The sequence below is a fragment of the Oncorhynchus clarkii genome, chromosome 8 (assembly GCF_045791955.1).
Source record: "Oncorhynchus clarkii lewisi isolate Uvic-CL-2024 chromosome 8, UVic_Ocla_1.0, whole genome shotgun sequence".
NCBI classification, from domain to species: domain Eukaryota; kingdom Metazoa; phylum Chordata; class Actinopteri; order Salmoniformes; family Salmonidae; genus Oncorhynchus; species Oncorhynchus clarkii.
In genome coordinates this window covers 26,264,111-26,281,769 of record NC_092154.1, presented here as the reverse complement: position 1 = coordinate 26,281,769, position 17,659 = coordinate 26,264,111, and the positions used below count along the sequence as shown (strand labels likewise).

General features: G+C 41.2%; 2 protein-coding genes across 3 annotated transcripts in view; one reads left to right on the top strand and one right to left on the bottom strand.

Moving 5' to 3' along the window:
* LOC139415185 (tumor necrosis factor receptor superfamily, member 21) overlaps nucleotides 1-1,131 on the bottom strand; it is a 43,274-nt gene extending 42,143 nt beyond the window's left edge. The window contains exon 1 of the mRNA XM_071163081.1: nucleotides 795-1,131. Within this exon, the coding sequence (XP_071019182.1) occupies nucleotides 795-857 (63 nt within the window). The 5' untranslated portion in view covers nucleotides 858-1,131. The remainder of the gene's footprint in view (nucleotides 1-794) is intronic.
* Nucleotides 1,132-7,215: 6,084 nt separating this feature from the next.
* Nucleotides 7,216-17,659, top strand: part of LOC139415186 (CD2-associated protein) — a 73,585-nt gene continuing 63,141 nt past the window's right edge. The window contains exon 1 of one of the 2 annotated variants that reach the window (XM_071163084.1): nucleotides 7,216-7,671. In XM_071163084.1, the coding sequence (XP_071019185.1) occupies nucleotides 7,668-7,671 (4 nt within the window). In that variant the 5' untranslated portion in view covers nucleotides 7,216-7,667. The remainder of the gene's footprint in view (nucleotides 7,672-17,659) is intronic. The other variant, XM_071163083.1, reaches the window with a different exon arrangement.

Here is a 17,659-nt window from a genome sequence, read left to right as displayed (position 1 = left end):
TGGTATGTTCTCTCTGGCTGATATGTTGGTATAGTGCTCATATAAACATTGCCCTGCACTGTAAGAGTCCATTCCGAAATGTCAATAAGGCCAAAATACATGGATCTATGTATAAATGAAAACATTACTTAAATATACATGTTAAATTGGATGGAGGCAGGGTGGGTCAACATCCACTACAGTATTTCAAATGTAGTCAATGTTTTCCCTATGTTTTTCTCCAGCATGGAGAAACAAAGCCTGAAGTCTTTGTATGTGAACCTGAAGTCTTTGTATGGGATGTTTTCAGTACATATATGATCTCATAGGGGTAGAGTCCCATGATAGCTGTTTGAATACAGGGCTTCTTAAGATGATATTATATATCATAAATATTTTACAGTAAATTAGTGTACAATGAATTCATGCTAGCTAATAACAAGAAATGATTACCATTTACAGGTAACCTGCAATATGATGCATATTTGTGCCATTCTCATTGGGCAAACAATAGTCATATTTGTGCTATTGTTCTCCATCCTTCCATTCTGTTCTGACAATAGATATGTTTATATATATATATATATATATATATATATATAGTAGCCTGTTATATAAGATTACCTGTACAATACATGAATTATAGAATAATCAAAGTTAACAATATATTAACTTGACTAATTGCACATACCGGCAAGTTTAAATCGGGACAAACGCAAAAATAGGCGATGTTTTTTTAAATCGAGAACCTGCCGGGGAGTAACGTTACTCCTATAATAAGAATAAAATAATAGACAAATGTGCCTTGTACTTACCGCCACAGACATACAGAGCACTGACATTTTCCAGTTCTGAGCAAATGTTTGGCTACTTCTCATCGCACAGGGTGGTACATCATTCCTGCATGAGCAGGACACATATTCTAGAAACACTACTGGCTATGAAGCAATACCAACAACCTACTGCTGGTGTTCCTTCAACCGGCAGTTTTTTATAGTCTGTGTGGCGAGGGTGGACTAGCTTCAGATAGTATGAGATGAGAGATTGGTTCTGAAAGAATTGTATAATTCCCATAGCGATAATGGATAAGAAACTGAAATTCTGCCTCCTTTGGTCCAGGTTCCTGTGCGGTCTATGCAGCAAAGCCAGGGCGATGACTGAATAGGGCGGGTACTGGCGACAGACGTCACCAACGAAACTCGGTACTGGCGCTCCGCACGCCCAAACCAAACGCAGTTGACTCGGTTTCCAGGAAGAAATTGCATTTACATTGGGAGACAAATGGAAATACAGTATGTCGGCTTCATATGTCTGGTGTCCTTTACTTTCAAATACACCAGCATAAAAAATAACTCTGAGGCTCAAACTGAGGTTACATTTCATGTTGATGAAGCTATGTAGATTATAGGTAATACAATAGACACATCTTAATTTATCTAACGTTAGCACAATGACTGGATGTCAATGGTAACAGCTGTTAAAGTATAGAGTTAGCAAGTCATAGTTATAGCAAGTCATTGTGCTAACGATAGTTAGCAATTGAGCTAACACTAGTTAGCAACTTCAAACTGCAGGAAGAGACATACAAAAGTGTTCCACAAGTTCATCTGACTCTGGGGAAGTAAATAAAGGGTAAATTGCCAAAATCCCGAGGTATACCTTTAAATATGTCCAGTGGGCTTTAAAGGCCCAGTGCAGTCAAAAACGTGATATTTTCTGTGTTTTATATATATTTCCACACTGTGAGGTTGGAATAATGCTGTGAATTTGTGAAAATTATGATGCCCTTTTAGTGTAAGAGCTGTTTGAAAAGACCGCCTGAAATTTCAGCCTGTTTTGATGGGATGGAGTTTTGGCCTGCCTGATGACATCACCAGGCGGAAAATTAGTTAATAGACCAATAAGAAAGAGTTCCAAACCTCTCTGCCAATAACAGCTAGTTTTCAGTTTTCCCCTCCCTACACAGACCACTCTGTTGCTTGAGAAATTGCTCTTTGCTAATATGTTATTTTTTTTTACCCTTTTAATTGAAAACACAGTAAGGTGCTTAATTGTTACCCATACATTATTTTAAATTGAGATAAAAAGAGCTGCATTGGACCTTTAACTCTGCCACCCCAAGCCCTATTTAAACTAGGGCAAATCACATACAATTTCCCTATGTTTTACTCTTTGCTCACAATGTCAATTAATGGACAATTAGTCCATTGTCGAGCACAGGGATGGGATGTTACCCTATTTTAGCATGCTGTTCTGTGATTTTTAAAAAGCTAAAAGATCCACTACCGAATGGTAGCCTTAACCCATACTTTCTGTTTTGTGATAGGAGATTTGCACATATTTTTGCATATCACACAAACAGTGGGATTGGGTTCATATTGGCACAGTCATGCGGACTCTGCACATTTTAAGAATGGGAATTCTCTGTTTAATCCCCAAACCATTATTACCATGAGACTACTACACAGCTGAATGAGCTGTTCAATTCATGTGTGTCAGTGGAAAAGCAATGGTCCAGCATCAGTGATGCAGGATATTGTGCTTTGCCTTCAGACAGTGACTCCAAATAGAGCCAGCGGATCGAGGAGCACAACACTATATCTGACGTGCGCGTGGAGGGGGAGACAAAGGGATGAAATGGTAAAAAGCCCTCACATGCCACTATGTAAGTGGGATAGTGACTCAGCAGATGGATAGAAAAGGCAGATATAGTGCCAGAGACTGTCTGGGGATTCGCCTGCCTGGCCAACATTCCTGTGCAATCAAGCTGTGACGTGACATTCAACATGGATTTCCTTCCCTTCGCCTTAGGGGCATCTCTGTTGCCCTCAGATGAAATGTCACTAGATTGCTTTAAATATAACCAGATATAGGAAGGTGAGAAGTGTCTCCAAGTTCTGCGCTCAAATCAAATGTTTTAATCAAGTATAAAATAATGTTATGGGGACTGCTGGGTGTTCAGTATCTGTTGAAATGTGACCAGGAAGTAGGGCAAATATCTAGTGAAAAATGCTAGTTGGCAGGTTTTAACAGAGTCCGCTTAATTCACTCATCTGGTACATGTGGGATAAAAAATATGTTTGACATTCACTGGGGATTTAGGCTACACCAGAAGGGCATGGGATGTGGTTGAATCAACTGGTTGAATCAACGTTGTTTCCACATCATTTCCCATGAAATGACATGGAATGTGGAATCGACTTTGAATTGACGTCTGTGCCCAGTGGGTACTTTATATTAATAATATATTGCAGTCCGAGACTTTTAAATATATTGTTTTTATATTTGTTACTAATGTTTTAGAATTAAATGAACGTGCGGCCTTGAGATGTTTTGGGAGAGAATGCATGCCAATTTTAGGAATTGAAATGATAGGCTGATCTTCATCAACCTTCTTGATATTGATAACATAATATATTAAAGTATTTGACCATCCACTAGCTACAATATAGTTAGACATTTTGAAATGCCTCTAATATAAATTGCCTACTAATCTTAGAGGCAGTTCTATTCAGCATAGGTCTACTCCGCTATTTGTGTCTATCTTTCTCAGACTCTGTTCCACAAGCCAACTGCTGCAATAGGAACGTTAAGTTGGACCTCTGCTGGTCATCTTGGTCTGTTACAACCGGACGAGTGGATGTGTCTTGACTGTCTTCTGAAGTTTAAAAAAACTTTATTTAGCCTACTGTAACTGCTCTATCATCTATAATCAAGCTCTGTGTATTCTATGTTTATTTAAGTAGTCTATTGTTGGCTATTGTATTATCTTGTGTGATATGTTTCTAAAATAAATTGATTATAGGCCTTAATGAATTTGTGATAAATAGGCCTACTAAAGGCAAGGGAGAGTAGCTTAAGCTACGTCTAAAATTAGTGTGACATTTGCCTCACTTGGCACCAAACTCCACACTCTAGATGCCGCATTCACGTGCTAATCGGACCTAGGAAACTGCAATATCTGACTTTCTAACTGGTTGTAGTTTCACAGTTATGATTTGGCAATTTAGATTATTGTTTGTTATTTTGTAAGTATACCTCTATGTCAAGGTTTGGCAACATCCAATAGTCTATACATTTTTTTAATCTAGTTTTATTCACCTCAGTTTTGCACCTGAATCCTGCTTGACTCCTGATGCTTTGCACCTACCTGACAAGACAGTAGGATTGACTATTTTACTATTAGCTTAAATACACTGAACAAAAATATAAACACAACTTGTAACAATTTCAAAGATTTTACTAGGTTACAGTTCAAATAAAGAAATCAGTCATTTGAAATAAATGCATTAATTCCACTAGCCTCTGCGAAAAAACAAAAATCTATGGATTTCACATGATTAGGAATACAGATATGCATCTGTTGGTCACAGATACCTTACAAAAATAAGGTAGGGGTGTGGATCAGAAAACCCGTCAGTATCTGGTGTGACCACCATTTTCCTCATGCAGCGTAACACATCTCCTTTGCATAGAGTTGATCAGGCTGTTGATTGTGGCCTGTGGACTGTTGTCCCACTCCTCTTCAATGACTGTGCGAAGTTGCTGGATATTGACGGGAATTGGAACACGCTGCCATACACGTCGATCTAGAGCATCCCAAACATGTTCAATGGGTGAAATGAGTATGCAGGCCATGGAAGAACCAGGACATTTTCAGCTTCTGGGAATTGTGTACAGATCCTTGTGACATGGGGCCCTGCATTATCATGCTGAAACATGAGGTCATGCCGGCGGATGAATGGCAAGTCAATGGGCCTCAGGATCTCATCATGGTATCTGCATTAAAATTGCCATCGAATAAAATGCAATTTTGTTTGTTGTCCGTAGCTGCCCATACCATAACCCCACTACCACCATGGGGCACTCTGTTCACAACGTTGACATCAGAAAACCACTTGCTGACACAACGCCATGCACACTGTCTGCCAACTTCCCGGTACAGTTGAAACCAGGATTCATCCGTGAAGAGCACACTTCTCCAGATGTGGAGGTCCTGGGCTGGCGTGGTTACACGTGGTCTCCGGTTGTGAGGCCGGTTGGACATACTGCAAAATTATGTAAAACAATGGAGGCGACTTATGGTAGAGAAATTAACATTACATTCTCTGGCAACAACTCTGGTGGACAATGCTGCAGTCAGCATGCAAATTGCATGCTCCCTCAAAACTTGAGACATCTGTGGCATTGTGTTGTGTGACGAAATTGCACATTTTATGGTGGCCTTTTATTGTCCCCAGCACAAGGTACACCTGTGTAATGTTCATGCTGTTTAATCAGCTTCTTGATATGCCACACCTGTCAGGTGGATGGATTATCTTTGCAAAGGATACATGCTCACTAACAGGGATTTAAACAAATTTGTGTACAACATTTGAGAGAAATAAGCTTTTTATTCATATGGAACCTTTCTGGAATCTTTTATTTCAGCTCATGAAACATTGGACCAACACATTACATGTTGCGTTTATACTGTATTATACTCTGTGTCAATGTTAGGATTTTCAACACAAGGTGGCAGCACATCTCACTAAGTGTCAATGTTCACTGATCAGAGACATAGGCTATAGTATAAAAGCCAGCAACCAGCAAATTAAAGTCCATTGTTTTCTGACAGTGGTTGCATTAATAATATAACATATATTCCCAGTATACAGTTTCAATATACAGTAACTGAAAATAGTTGGTACTTTGCTTGCCATTGCAGTATTACTGTAAACGTTTAGTGTGTGTATTTATTTGACTGAATGAACCATAAAACATACCAATAAGAGATCAAAGTGACGGTACTGAATCTTCATTCTCTACTCTACTATAAACTAGATCTCTATTCCCCAGTCTGAGCCGGCCCTGGTGTCCCTCCATGTTTAGCATTTCTGTGATTAGATTCATTTGAATAGAATTTGTGTTTACGCTGCTTTCTATAGGATATTGATACTCTTCTCAAATGGACCCACTCAAGCGAATTTGCACTCTGTACTTCCTTTTAAAGTGACACTGCATGTAGTACAGATAGGCCAAACATGGATTTCTCTGCTAAGAGGGGACAAGGGAGACAGATGGGACTCACTGGACCAACTCTTCATCGGAATTTAGGACCAGCAATTTTTCCTGAGCATATGAACTGACAAGGAGAAACCTGGGCCCTAGTCATAGCCTATCAGCAGAGGTATACAATTTATATAGTTATTATAACAATTTGCTATAGTATAGGTCCCCAACTTTTTCCTCGTCAAGTAATGTGTTCAGGAAAAAAACCAAGCCCTAATCATAATGCAGCCTATGCAACACTAACTTTAGACCGTCGCATCGCCCATACCCGGGCGCGAACCAGGGACTCTGCACACATCAACAACAGTAACCCACGAAGCATCGTTACCGATCGCTCCACAAAAGCGGCGGCCCTTGCAGAGCAAGGGGCACCACTACATCAAGGTCTTAGAGCAAGTGACGTCAGCGATTGAAACGCAATTTAGCACGCAATACCGCTAACTAGCTAGCCGTTTCACATCCGTTACACTTATAGAGGAAAACTGTGAGCTTTAGCAGTTCAAATGATATCAACAAAATAGATGTTTGAAAAGCATAAACTCTGCATGTCTCAGTACATTGATAGTAGGCTGATACATCTGCTCCCCTGCACAGTATATGATGCAAAGATGTTGTGCATTTAATGTGAAAATTAAATTTTGTCAGAACAGCTGGGGAGAACCCTACTGAGTTTGATGTAGAACAAACACACACTAACAATGATTCATGGCATGTAGGATGCACATACACACAGAGAGAGTCAGTCTGCGAATTGGCCCCTAAAATAACTCTCATCATAAGCCTCACATGCCATTATTTGGTCAATTAAACAGGGGAATTATGAAATGGGACATATTGGCTTTTTGGCCAGAGCACCAAGGTGTGTACCCCCCACAACACACACCTCTCTCTCTCACTCAAAACGTGGTATGGGACACTACGTGGATATTTAGGTTTATCACACAGTGCCATTCACAAGCTCAACTATTTATTTATAAGAAACAAATATTATACAATAAAATATCTTAGTTACCTATGTAATACAATGAAAGCGTGGAATGACCATTATATTCGCTGGACTCTGGTCCGGTCAGGGCTACCCCCGAAATCCCTACAATATGATCAAGATAGGCTCCATGGTCCCATGTCGCCCCCATGGACCGATTGTCGTCTGATGATGCAAATGTCAAAACGAATGTTCACCAGGAAACTAATGGCCACCGTTGACGCTCAACACTGATTCAAGAGATGGACTTCTTTGATCCCCAAACCATTACACTGTTCATGCTCTCGGCTAATGAACGAATGGCAGTCCAACTTCCTCTCGCGGGACTCTCCTTTCTAAATATCGCGGAGTTTCCTTCGGTTTTGTATGTGTGTGGCAGGCGTAGTTTCGGGCAAGTCTAAGAAAGGTGGAGACTTTCGGGATAACTTCCTGTACAGTAATCTTGATATCGTTAGCTACAAAGATAGGTTTGGTTGGCTATTCAAGCAAAGACGAATGGCTTAAGTAACGGTGTGCTAAACTTGATTATCGGTATTGAATTAAATACACATACAGTAGCTAGCATTCAAGCTGCTATATAACTCAAGCAACCGGATAGCAGATTCCAAACATCTCATATTGCGAGACGGTCCTGGCCACATTGAAGGACAGTATGGGTGAGTATTTTCGTTGTGTGGTTTTTGTTTATCGTTATGCTTATCCGATATTCCCCGCTTCAAATTGCCTTGCTTTAACCAATAAGAGGGATACATTGACATCATCAATCGTGACTGGATTTGGAGTAAAGTTATGCTCCTTGTGAGATGGATCAATCCACAAACGTTAAGTTCGCTAGCTAGTTACAATAAGTTAGCTACCATCAAGACGTGATAATGTCAGCTAGCTAGCTAAATCCATAGCTTCCATGCTGTCATTAGCTGCATCTTGCCAGCAAGTTAACTCAATTATCTAACTACATAGCTGGCGCTAAACAGGCAAGTCAATGGCCATGTTTTTGCGCCAGGAGTAATGGCTGCTGTATGCATCTACAGTAGTTAGCTAGCACCATCTAATAATTTCACTGTTTTAATAGCTCCAGTGGAAAAGCAATTGGGATGCCATCTTCTCCACCTTCGTCTTTGTACTTGTTTGTTTACTTAGCTACAAGGGTTGTGCGTTGAGACTTAAGTAACGTTCGCTAAGAAGCAACATTTCCCTCCTGCTTGTTATTTTTGTACAGCATTCCAAGCTAGGTTTGCCCTTGGATTGCTTTCTTGCAAATATTGTGTCAAATAGGTTTTCCTTGACTTTCGACAGTCTGTTCCACACCCAAAGTATGGAGGAGATGATCTTGACACATTGAACATGTGAATCTGCATTTCATGAAGCCAGTTAGCTGAAAGCATAATGTTGGATGTGTAACATTCAGAGTGAAGTTGTTCAACACTTCGCTATGTTGTGGAACTGGTTCAGGTTAAGACTTATTTTTAAACATACTGTTCACACGACAAGATGGTGTCTTCTGTTTATTACTGTGTTGTCTTTTCTTCTAGAGTTCAGTAACTAACTTGCTTTGCAGTAGCTGATATGTTTAAACATGTCAGAGACAGTTGTGAGCCCCTCACATTCTCTCTCTGTGGCATGCTCTCAATCTTTCCATCTCATACTTTGCACATCTGCAGTGTGGTTTGTCTTAAAGGGTAGTTAGCATAAACATAACATATGGATTTTCATCACAATCTGTATCAAAGTCCCAATGTAAAGTTACACCTCAATTATTTTTTCGAGTTATTACATAAAACTGATCAGAATACCAAAGAATGCTGACGTCATGCCTGAAATAACATTTGCAGGGTGTGACGCAATATGGAGGACCTTGCAAGCCAACCTATTCCCCACAATGTAAACTCCAACAGAAATAACGTAAAATGTATAACTTTAAATTAAACCAAATCGTAGGTACTCATGACTATTGGTTTCAATACAATGTTCTGCCAACTTACAAGCAAATACTTTATGAATTTACATTTACAAATCACCTTGCATGGTTGCTAGCCTGCTAACGTTAGCCCTACCAACCTGTTAATGTTACATTAGCACTGAGTGAGTTAACTAATTGCTATCAACACCAAGCTTACAGCTACATTAAAGTAAACCAACATTTTGGAAATGCATAACTGCCATCTAACACATTTTCAAATAATGTGTCCGATAAATTTGTTCATATGGCTGAAGGCTAAAAACAGACAGTATCTTGTTTCTACAGTGTGTTTTAGTTTGGAATAATGTATTTTCCGCTTTTATCAAATGTGTACATCACCCATTAACACCAACCATTCACTATAAAACCTTTATCAACAAAAAAGCTTAGCACAATACCCCAAATTATGGGGAAAAAATAAGTATGCCTAAAACATTTATTTAAAATAACAAAAAAATACGAACAAATAAGACATGACAATGCAGCGCCATAAAAACAAATTCAGAATAAATCGTCCAAGAATATGCTGAATGTTCTGGATGTTCTTATAAGGATATTGGAGTTATTGAAAGGGTTGAAATTGAAGAATTGTCCAAGTAGGCTTGGTGCAAAGATTTCTCAGATAAATTTTGGAGAATTCACAACTGCAACTTGAAAGTGTAGGCAACGCTCTTCAGGTAAGACTCCAGCTGTTTAGTTGTGGTGTACTTCTGAACCAGTGACTTCAGATCCTTCTTCCGGCACCGACAGAGATGGCCGCCTCGCTTCGCATTCCTAGGAAACTATACAGTATTTTTTATTTTTTTACGTGTTATTTCTTACATTGGTACCAGGTAATCTTAGGTTTCATTACATACAGTCGGGAAGAACTACTGAACATAAGAGCAACGTCAACTCACCATCAGTACGACCAGGAATATGACTTTCCCGAAGCGGATCCTGTGTTCTGCCTTCCACCCAGGACAATGGATCGGATCCCAGCCGGCGACCCAAAACAACAACGTCGTAAAAGAGGCAAACGAAGCGGTCTTCTGATCAGGCTCCGGAGACGGGCACATCGCACACCACTCCCTAGCATAGTACTCGCCAATGTCCAGTCTCTTGACAACAAGGTTGATGAAATCTGAGCAAGGGTAGCATTCCAGAGAGACATCAGAGACTGTAAAAATGTTTTGCTTCACGGAAACATGGCTCACTCGAGAGACGCTAACGGAATCGGTGCAGCCAGCTGGTTTCTTCACGCATCGTGCCGACAGAAACAAACATCTTTCTGGTAAGAAGAGGGGCGGGGGCGTATGCCTTATGATTAACGAGACGTGGTGTGATCACAACAACATACAGGAACTCAAGTCCTTCTGTTCACCTGACTTAGAATTCCTCACAATCAAATGTCGACCGCATTATCTACCAAGAGAATTCTCTTCGATTATAATCACAGCCGTATATATTGCCCCCCAAACAGACACATCGATGGCCCTGAACAAACTTTATTTGACTCTTTTCAAACTGGAAACCACATATCCTGAGGCTGCATTCATTGAAGCTGGGGATTTTAACAAGGCTAATCTGAAAACAAGACTCCCTAAATTGTATCAGCATATCGATCGACGCTGGTCCGACCAACGCTGGTCCGACCAATCTGATTCCACGCTTCAAGACTGCTTCGGTCACGTGGACTGGGATATGTTCCGCATTGCTTCCAACAACAACATTGACGAATACGCTGATTCGGTGAGTGAGTTCATTAGAAAGTGCATTGACAATGTCGTTCCCATAGCAATGATTAAAACATTCCCAAACCAGAAACTGTGGATTGATGGCAGCATTCGTGTGAAACTGAAAGCGCGAACCACTGCTTTTAACCAGAGAAAGATGACCGAATACAAACCGTGTAGCTATTCACTCCGCAAGGCAATCAAACAAGCTAAGCGTCAGTATGGAGACAGTAGAGTCACAATTTAACGGCTCTGACACGAGGTATGTGGCAGGGTCGACAGTCAATCACGGATTTCAAAAAGAAAACCAGCCCGTCACGGACCAGGATGTCTTGCTCCCGGGCAGACTAAATAACTTTTTTGCCCGCTTTGAGGACAATACAGTGCCACTGACACGGCCCACAACCAAAACCTGCGGACTCTCCTTCACTGCAGCTGACGTGAGTAAAACATTTAAACGTGTTAACCTTCACAAGGCTGCAGGCCCAGACGGCATCCCCAGCCGCGTCCTCAGAGCATGCGCAGACCAGCTGGCTGGTGTGTTTACGGACATACTGTATTCAATCAATCCTTATCCCAGTCTGCTGTTCCCACATGCTTCAAGAGGCCCACCATTGTCCCTGTTCCCAAGAAAGCTAAGGTAACTGAGCTAAACGACTACCGCCCCGTAGCACTCACTTCCGTCATCATGAAGTGCTTTGAGACTAGTCAAGGACCATATCACCTCCACCCTGCCTGACACCCTAGACCCACTCCAGTTTGCTTACCACCCAAATAGGTCCACAGACGATGCAGTCTCAACCACACTGCACACTGCCCTAACCCATCTGTACAAGAGGAATACCTATGTGAGAATGCTGTTCAACGAGACGGCCTACAGGGAGGAGGTGAGGGCCCTCGGAGTGTGGTGTCAGGAAAATAACCTCACACTCAACATCAACAAAACATAGGACATGATTGTGGACTTCAGGAAACAGCAGAGGGAGCACCCCCTATCCACATTGATGGGACAGTAGTGGAGAGGGTAGTAAGTTTTAAGTTCCTCGGCGTACACATCACGGACAAACTGAATTGGTCCACCCACACAGACAGCGTCTTGAAGAAGGCGCAGCAGCGCGTCTTCAACCTCAGGAGGCTGAAGAAATGTGTCTTGTCACCAAAAGCACTCAAACTTCTACAGATGCACCATCGAGAGCATCCTGTCAGGCTGTATCACCGCCTGGTACGGCAACTGCTCCACCCACAACCGTAAGGCTCTCCAGAGGGTAGTGAGGTCTGCACAACGCATCACCGGGGGCAAACTGCCTGCCCTCCAGGACACCTACACCACCCGATGTCACAGGAAGGCCATAAAGATCATCAAGGACAACAACCACCCGAGCCACTGCCTGTTCACCCCGCTATCATCCAGAAGGCGAGGTCAGTACAGGTGCATCAAAGCAGGGACCGAGAGACTTAAAAGCAGCTTCTATCTCAAGGCCATCAGACTGTTAAACAGCCATCACTAACATTGAGTGGCTGCTGCCAACACACTGACTCAACTCCAGCCACTTTAATAATGTGAATTGATGGAAATTGATGTAAAGATATATCACTAGCCACTTTAAACAATGCTGCTTAATATAATTTTACATACCCTACATTACTCATCTCATATGTATATACTGTACTCGATATCATCTACTGCATCTTGCCTATGCCGTTCTGTACCATCACTCATTCATATATCTTTATGTACATATTCTTTATCCCTTTACACTTGTGTGTGTGTGTATAAGGTAGTAGTTTTGGAATTGTTAGGTTAGATTACTCGTTGGTTATTACTGCTTTGTCGGAACTAGAAGCACAAGCATTTCGCTACACTCGCATTAACATCTGCTAACCATGTGTATGTGACAAATAAATTTGATTTGATTTATTATTTTTTAATTATGTTGCTTGCGGTGGAAAGTTGCTGCTCCATTCTCATTTCACTTCTGATGCTGTCGTTGCAATGCCTCGATGAACTTTCAAATGGTGGGGTGGATAGCGCCAAGTAAATGTTATGCCAGTCCTCCTCGCCGTTGTTGGTCTTCGCCAAGTCTTGCAGCCAGCATCATAGCAGTTCTATAATTCTGAAAATATAAAATAGAGAAGCAGATTATCAACCGTGTTATTGGCCTTGGGCATGCTGTCATTAAGAATAATAAAGCCATTGTTATGGTAAACAAGATATACCTTTTGCTAACATTGGCTTTCTTCCAATGCGTTCGACCTTCTCACCTACCCATGTTGCCTGAAAGTATGTTCGGTGCTCCTCCAGTTGATGTTCCGGACGCTGAAAGAACCGGGTATCCAGCAAAACTCATTGACGGGGTTTCGCGACCTCTGCGTTTGAAAGCGTCATTTTCGGTGCACTTCCAGAAGGACTTATTTGTGGTCTGTCGTTCCTGTCTGTAGGTGTAGCCTTCGTGCGGCAGAATATTTTTTTGAAGCACAGAGTTTTAAATTCGGGTTCCATTACTTGTCAGGGATGTCACTGGGACCTTGGATAAGTGAGTGCCACTGGAAATTTGGTGGACTATAATTTCCTCTTCATGTTGTAAGCCTACACTCAGTGTATCCACTCTTTGCTGGCTGAATACTGACTTCTGTCATTGGTGACCTGGCAGTTTTTCATTGGCCTATGCTATTGATTGTGTTTAAGACATGGGTCTTTAGTTTTATCTTGTAATTTGTGGTATTAAAAAATACAAATGTAATTTTACATGAATGAAGACATTATGTAGAATTGCAGGAAATTATTTTAGAAAACGTAAACATTTTTCAGACCCGCAAATAGGATCTCTGTCAGCCCATGGTCTTCAGGGATGATTTTGTGATGTCTTATATTAAATGGATTTATTAGACTGTTAAAATGTTGGAGGATATATAAATATTGGATTTCAGTAGCTCTAATTTCATAATTTTTGTTAGTAGGCCTACCCATGTCTCTCCTCACTCAGAAATCCTGCTCACTGATGTCAGTACCAAAGCTGATAATTGTGACTTGATTAAATTGTAATGATGTGAAAAATGATGGTGAGAGCCCAGTATAGCCCTTTAATCATAGGCTATTGCTATGCATTATTTTAATGAAAAGAATCAAACAATGTTTCACGTTCTTTAATAAAAGACTCATAAACAGAAACTGCCAGTAAGCTATACAGCTGGCTTCAGTTTCTCCGCCAAATAGGCCTACAAAAAAACTTGACGACGTTGAGTGCGCAAGGGGGGTCTGTACGCTGCGTAGTACATTTCACAAAAAAAATTGCTCTACAAAGACACAAGTGGAACACAACAACAAAAAATCCAGCTAAGTAGAGAGAGTGGAGACTTACCCATTTGATGGCAGAGTTTAGCTACCAACATGAAAGAAGAGCCGAGGAGAGGCATTCGGAGGGAGAGTCTGCTAGCTAATCCAATAGCAATATAGTGAAGTAAATCCACATTGAATTTACACTCGTGTTGTACTGGTAGATCGGTAGGAAATATAGGTTGCAGGGTTCACATTCACGCTTGGCACAGCACCTGGTTTTGAGCACCTTGTACAGTAGACGTGCTCATGGTTCCCATACTCCAATCTGCTCACTTCAACCAGACAAACCATTCCAATTTCAAAGCTTGCTTATCGTTTTTGGGCCACAAATGAGCCGTCTTTGTGGGTATCACCTCACTAGCTACAAATGACAAACTACTACAACTCGCTCGTTCGACTACCACTACCAAACGTAGGAACATTTTTGCAGTTTTTGCACAAATGTAAAGGGTTTCTGCTCTGTGGATGTACAGCTGAAGTCAGAAGTTTACATACGCTTAGGTTGGAGTCATTAAAACTGTTTTTTTTTCAACCATTCCACAAATGTATTGTTAACAAACTATAGTTTTGGCAAGTTGGTTAGGACATCTACTTTGTGCATGACACAAGTCATTTTTCCAACAATTGTTTACAGACAGATTATTTAACTTATAATTTACTGTATTACAATTCCAGTGGGTCAGAAGTTCAAGTCAAATCAAATTTATTTGTCACATACACATGGTTAGCATGTTAATGCGAGTGTAGCGAAATGCTTGTGCTTCTAGTTCCGACAATGCAGTAATAACCAACGAGTAATCTAACCTAACAATTCCAAAACTACTACCTTATACACACAAGTGTAAATGGATAAATGTAGGCGCTGCTGCTCCTTCTTCACAACGCTGTCTGTGTGGGTGGACCAATTCAGTTTGTCCGCGATGTGTACGCCGAGGAACTTAACTCCACTACTGTCCCGTCGATGTGGATAGGAGGGTGCTCCCTCTGCTGTTTCCTGAAGTCCACAATCATCTCTTTTGTTTTGTTGACGTTGAGTGTGAGGTTATTTTCCTGACACCACACTCCGAGGGTCCTCACCTCCTCCCTGTAGGCCGTCTCGTCGCTGTTGGTAATCAAGCCTACCACTATACTATCGTCCGCAAACTTGATGATTGAGTTGGAGGCGTGCATGGCCACGCAGTCGTGGGTGAACAGGGAGTACAGGAGAGGGCTCAGAACGCACCCTTGTGGGGCCCCAGTGTTGAGGATCAGCGGGGTGGAGATGTTGTTACCTACCCTCACCACCTGGGGGCGGCCCGTCAGGAAGTCCAGTACCCAGTTGCACAGGGCGGCGTCGAGACCCAGGCTCTCGAGCTTGATGACGAGTTTTGAGGGTACTATGGTGTTAAATGCTGAGCTGTAGTCGATGAACAGCATTCTCACATAGGTATTCCTCTTGTCCAGATGGGTTAGGGCAGTGTGATTGCGTTTACATACACTAAGTTGACTGTGCCTTTTTAAACAGCTTGGAAAATTCCAGAAAATTATTTTATGGCTTTAGAAGCTTCTGATAGGCTAATTGACATCATTTGAGACAATTGGAAGTGTACCTGTGGATGTATTTCAAGGCCTACCTTCAAACTCGGTGCCTCTTTGCTTGATATCATGGTAAAATCAAAAGAAATCAGCCTCAGGAAAAAAAAACTGTAGACCTCCAAGTCTGGTCCATCATTGGGAGCAATTTCCAAACGCCTGAAGGTACCACGTTCATCTGTACAAACAATAGAACGCAAGTATAAACACCGTGGGACCACGCAGCTGTCACACCACTCAGGAAGGAGACATGTTCTGTCTCCTAGAGATTAATGTACTTTGGTGCAAATCAATACCAGAATAACAGCAAAGGACCTTGTGAAGATGCTGGAGGAAACGGGTACAAAAGTCTTTATATCCACAGTAAAACAAGTCCTATATTGACATATCCTGAAAGGCCGCTCAGCAAGGCAGAGGCCACTGCTCCAAAACCGCCATAAAAAAGCCAGACTACGGTTTGCAACTGCACATGGGGACAAAGATCGTACCTTTTGGAGAAATGTCCTGTGGTCTGATGAAACAAAAATAGAACTGTTTGGCCAAAACGACCATCGTTATGTTTGGAGGAAAAAGGGGGAGGCTTGCAAGCCGAAGAACACCATCCCAACCGTGAATCACGGGGTTGGCAGCATCATGTTGTGGGGGTGCTTTTCTGCAGGAGGGACTGGTGCACTTCACAAAATAGATGGCATCATGAGGCGGAAAATTGTGGATATATTGAAGCAACATCTCAAGACGTCAGTCAGGAAGTTGAAGCTTGGTTGCAAATGGGTCTTCTAAATGGACAATGACCTCAAGCATACTTCCTAAGTTGTGGCAAAATGGCTTAAGGACAACAAAGTCAAGGTACTGGAGTGGCCATCACAAAGCCCTGGCCTCAATCCTATAGAAAATGTGTGACATCCCAGTGACATTTGAGTGTGTAAACTTCTGACCCGCTGGGAATGTGATGAAAGAAATAGTTTTCTCTGCTATTATTCTGACAATTCACTTTCTTAAAATAAAGTGGTGATCCTAACTGACCGAAGACGGGGTATTTTTCTAGGATTACATGTCAGGAATTGTGAGAAACCGAGTGTATATGTACTTGGCTTAGGTGTATGTAAACTTCCGACTTCAACTGTACATAGTAGAGGTCGACCGATTTTATGATTTTTCAACGCCAATACCGATTATTGGAGGAACAAAAAAAGCTGATGACGATTAATCGGCCGATTTAAATAAAATAAAATTAAAATTAAAAAAATTACTTCAAAAAAAAATATTATTTTTTATTTTTTATTATTATTTGTAATAATGACAATTACAACAATACTGAATGAATACTTATTTTTACTTAATATAATACATCAATAAAATGAATTTAGCCTCAAGTAAATAATGAAACATGTTCAATTTGGTTTAAATAATGCAAAAACAAAGTGTTGGAGACGAAAGTAAAAGTGCAATATGTGCTATGTAAGAAAGCTAACGTTTCAGTTCCTTGCTCAGAACATGAGAACATATGAAAGCTGGGGGTTCCTTTTTAACATGAGTCTTCAATATTCCCAGGTAAGATGTTTTAGGTTGTAGTTATTATAGGAATTATAGGACTATTTCCCTCTACCATTTGTATTTCATTAACCTTTGACTATTGGATGTTCTTATAGGCACTTTAGTATTCCCAGTGAAACCGTATAGCTTCCGTCCCTCTAACTAGCTAACCATTTCACTTCGGTTACACCAGCCTCATCTCGTGAGTTGATAGGCTTGAAGTCATAAGCAGCGCAATGCTTGACGCACAACGAAGAGCTGCTGGCAAAAAGCATTGAAAGTGCTGTTTGAATGAAAGTTTACGCGCCTGCTTCTGCCTACCACCGCTCAGGCAGATACTTCTATGCTCTGTCAGATTATATGCAACACAGGACACGCTAGATAATATCTAGTAATATCATCAACCATGTGTAGTTAACTAGTGATTATGATTGATTGTTTTTTACAATATAACTTTAATGCTAGCTAGCAACTTACCTTGGCTTACTGCATTCGCGTAACAGGCACTCCTGCATTCGCGTAACAGG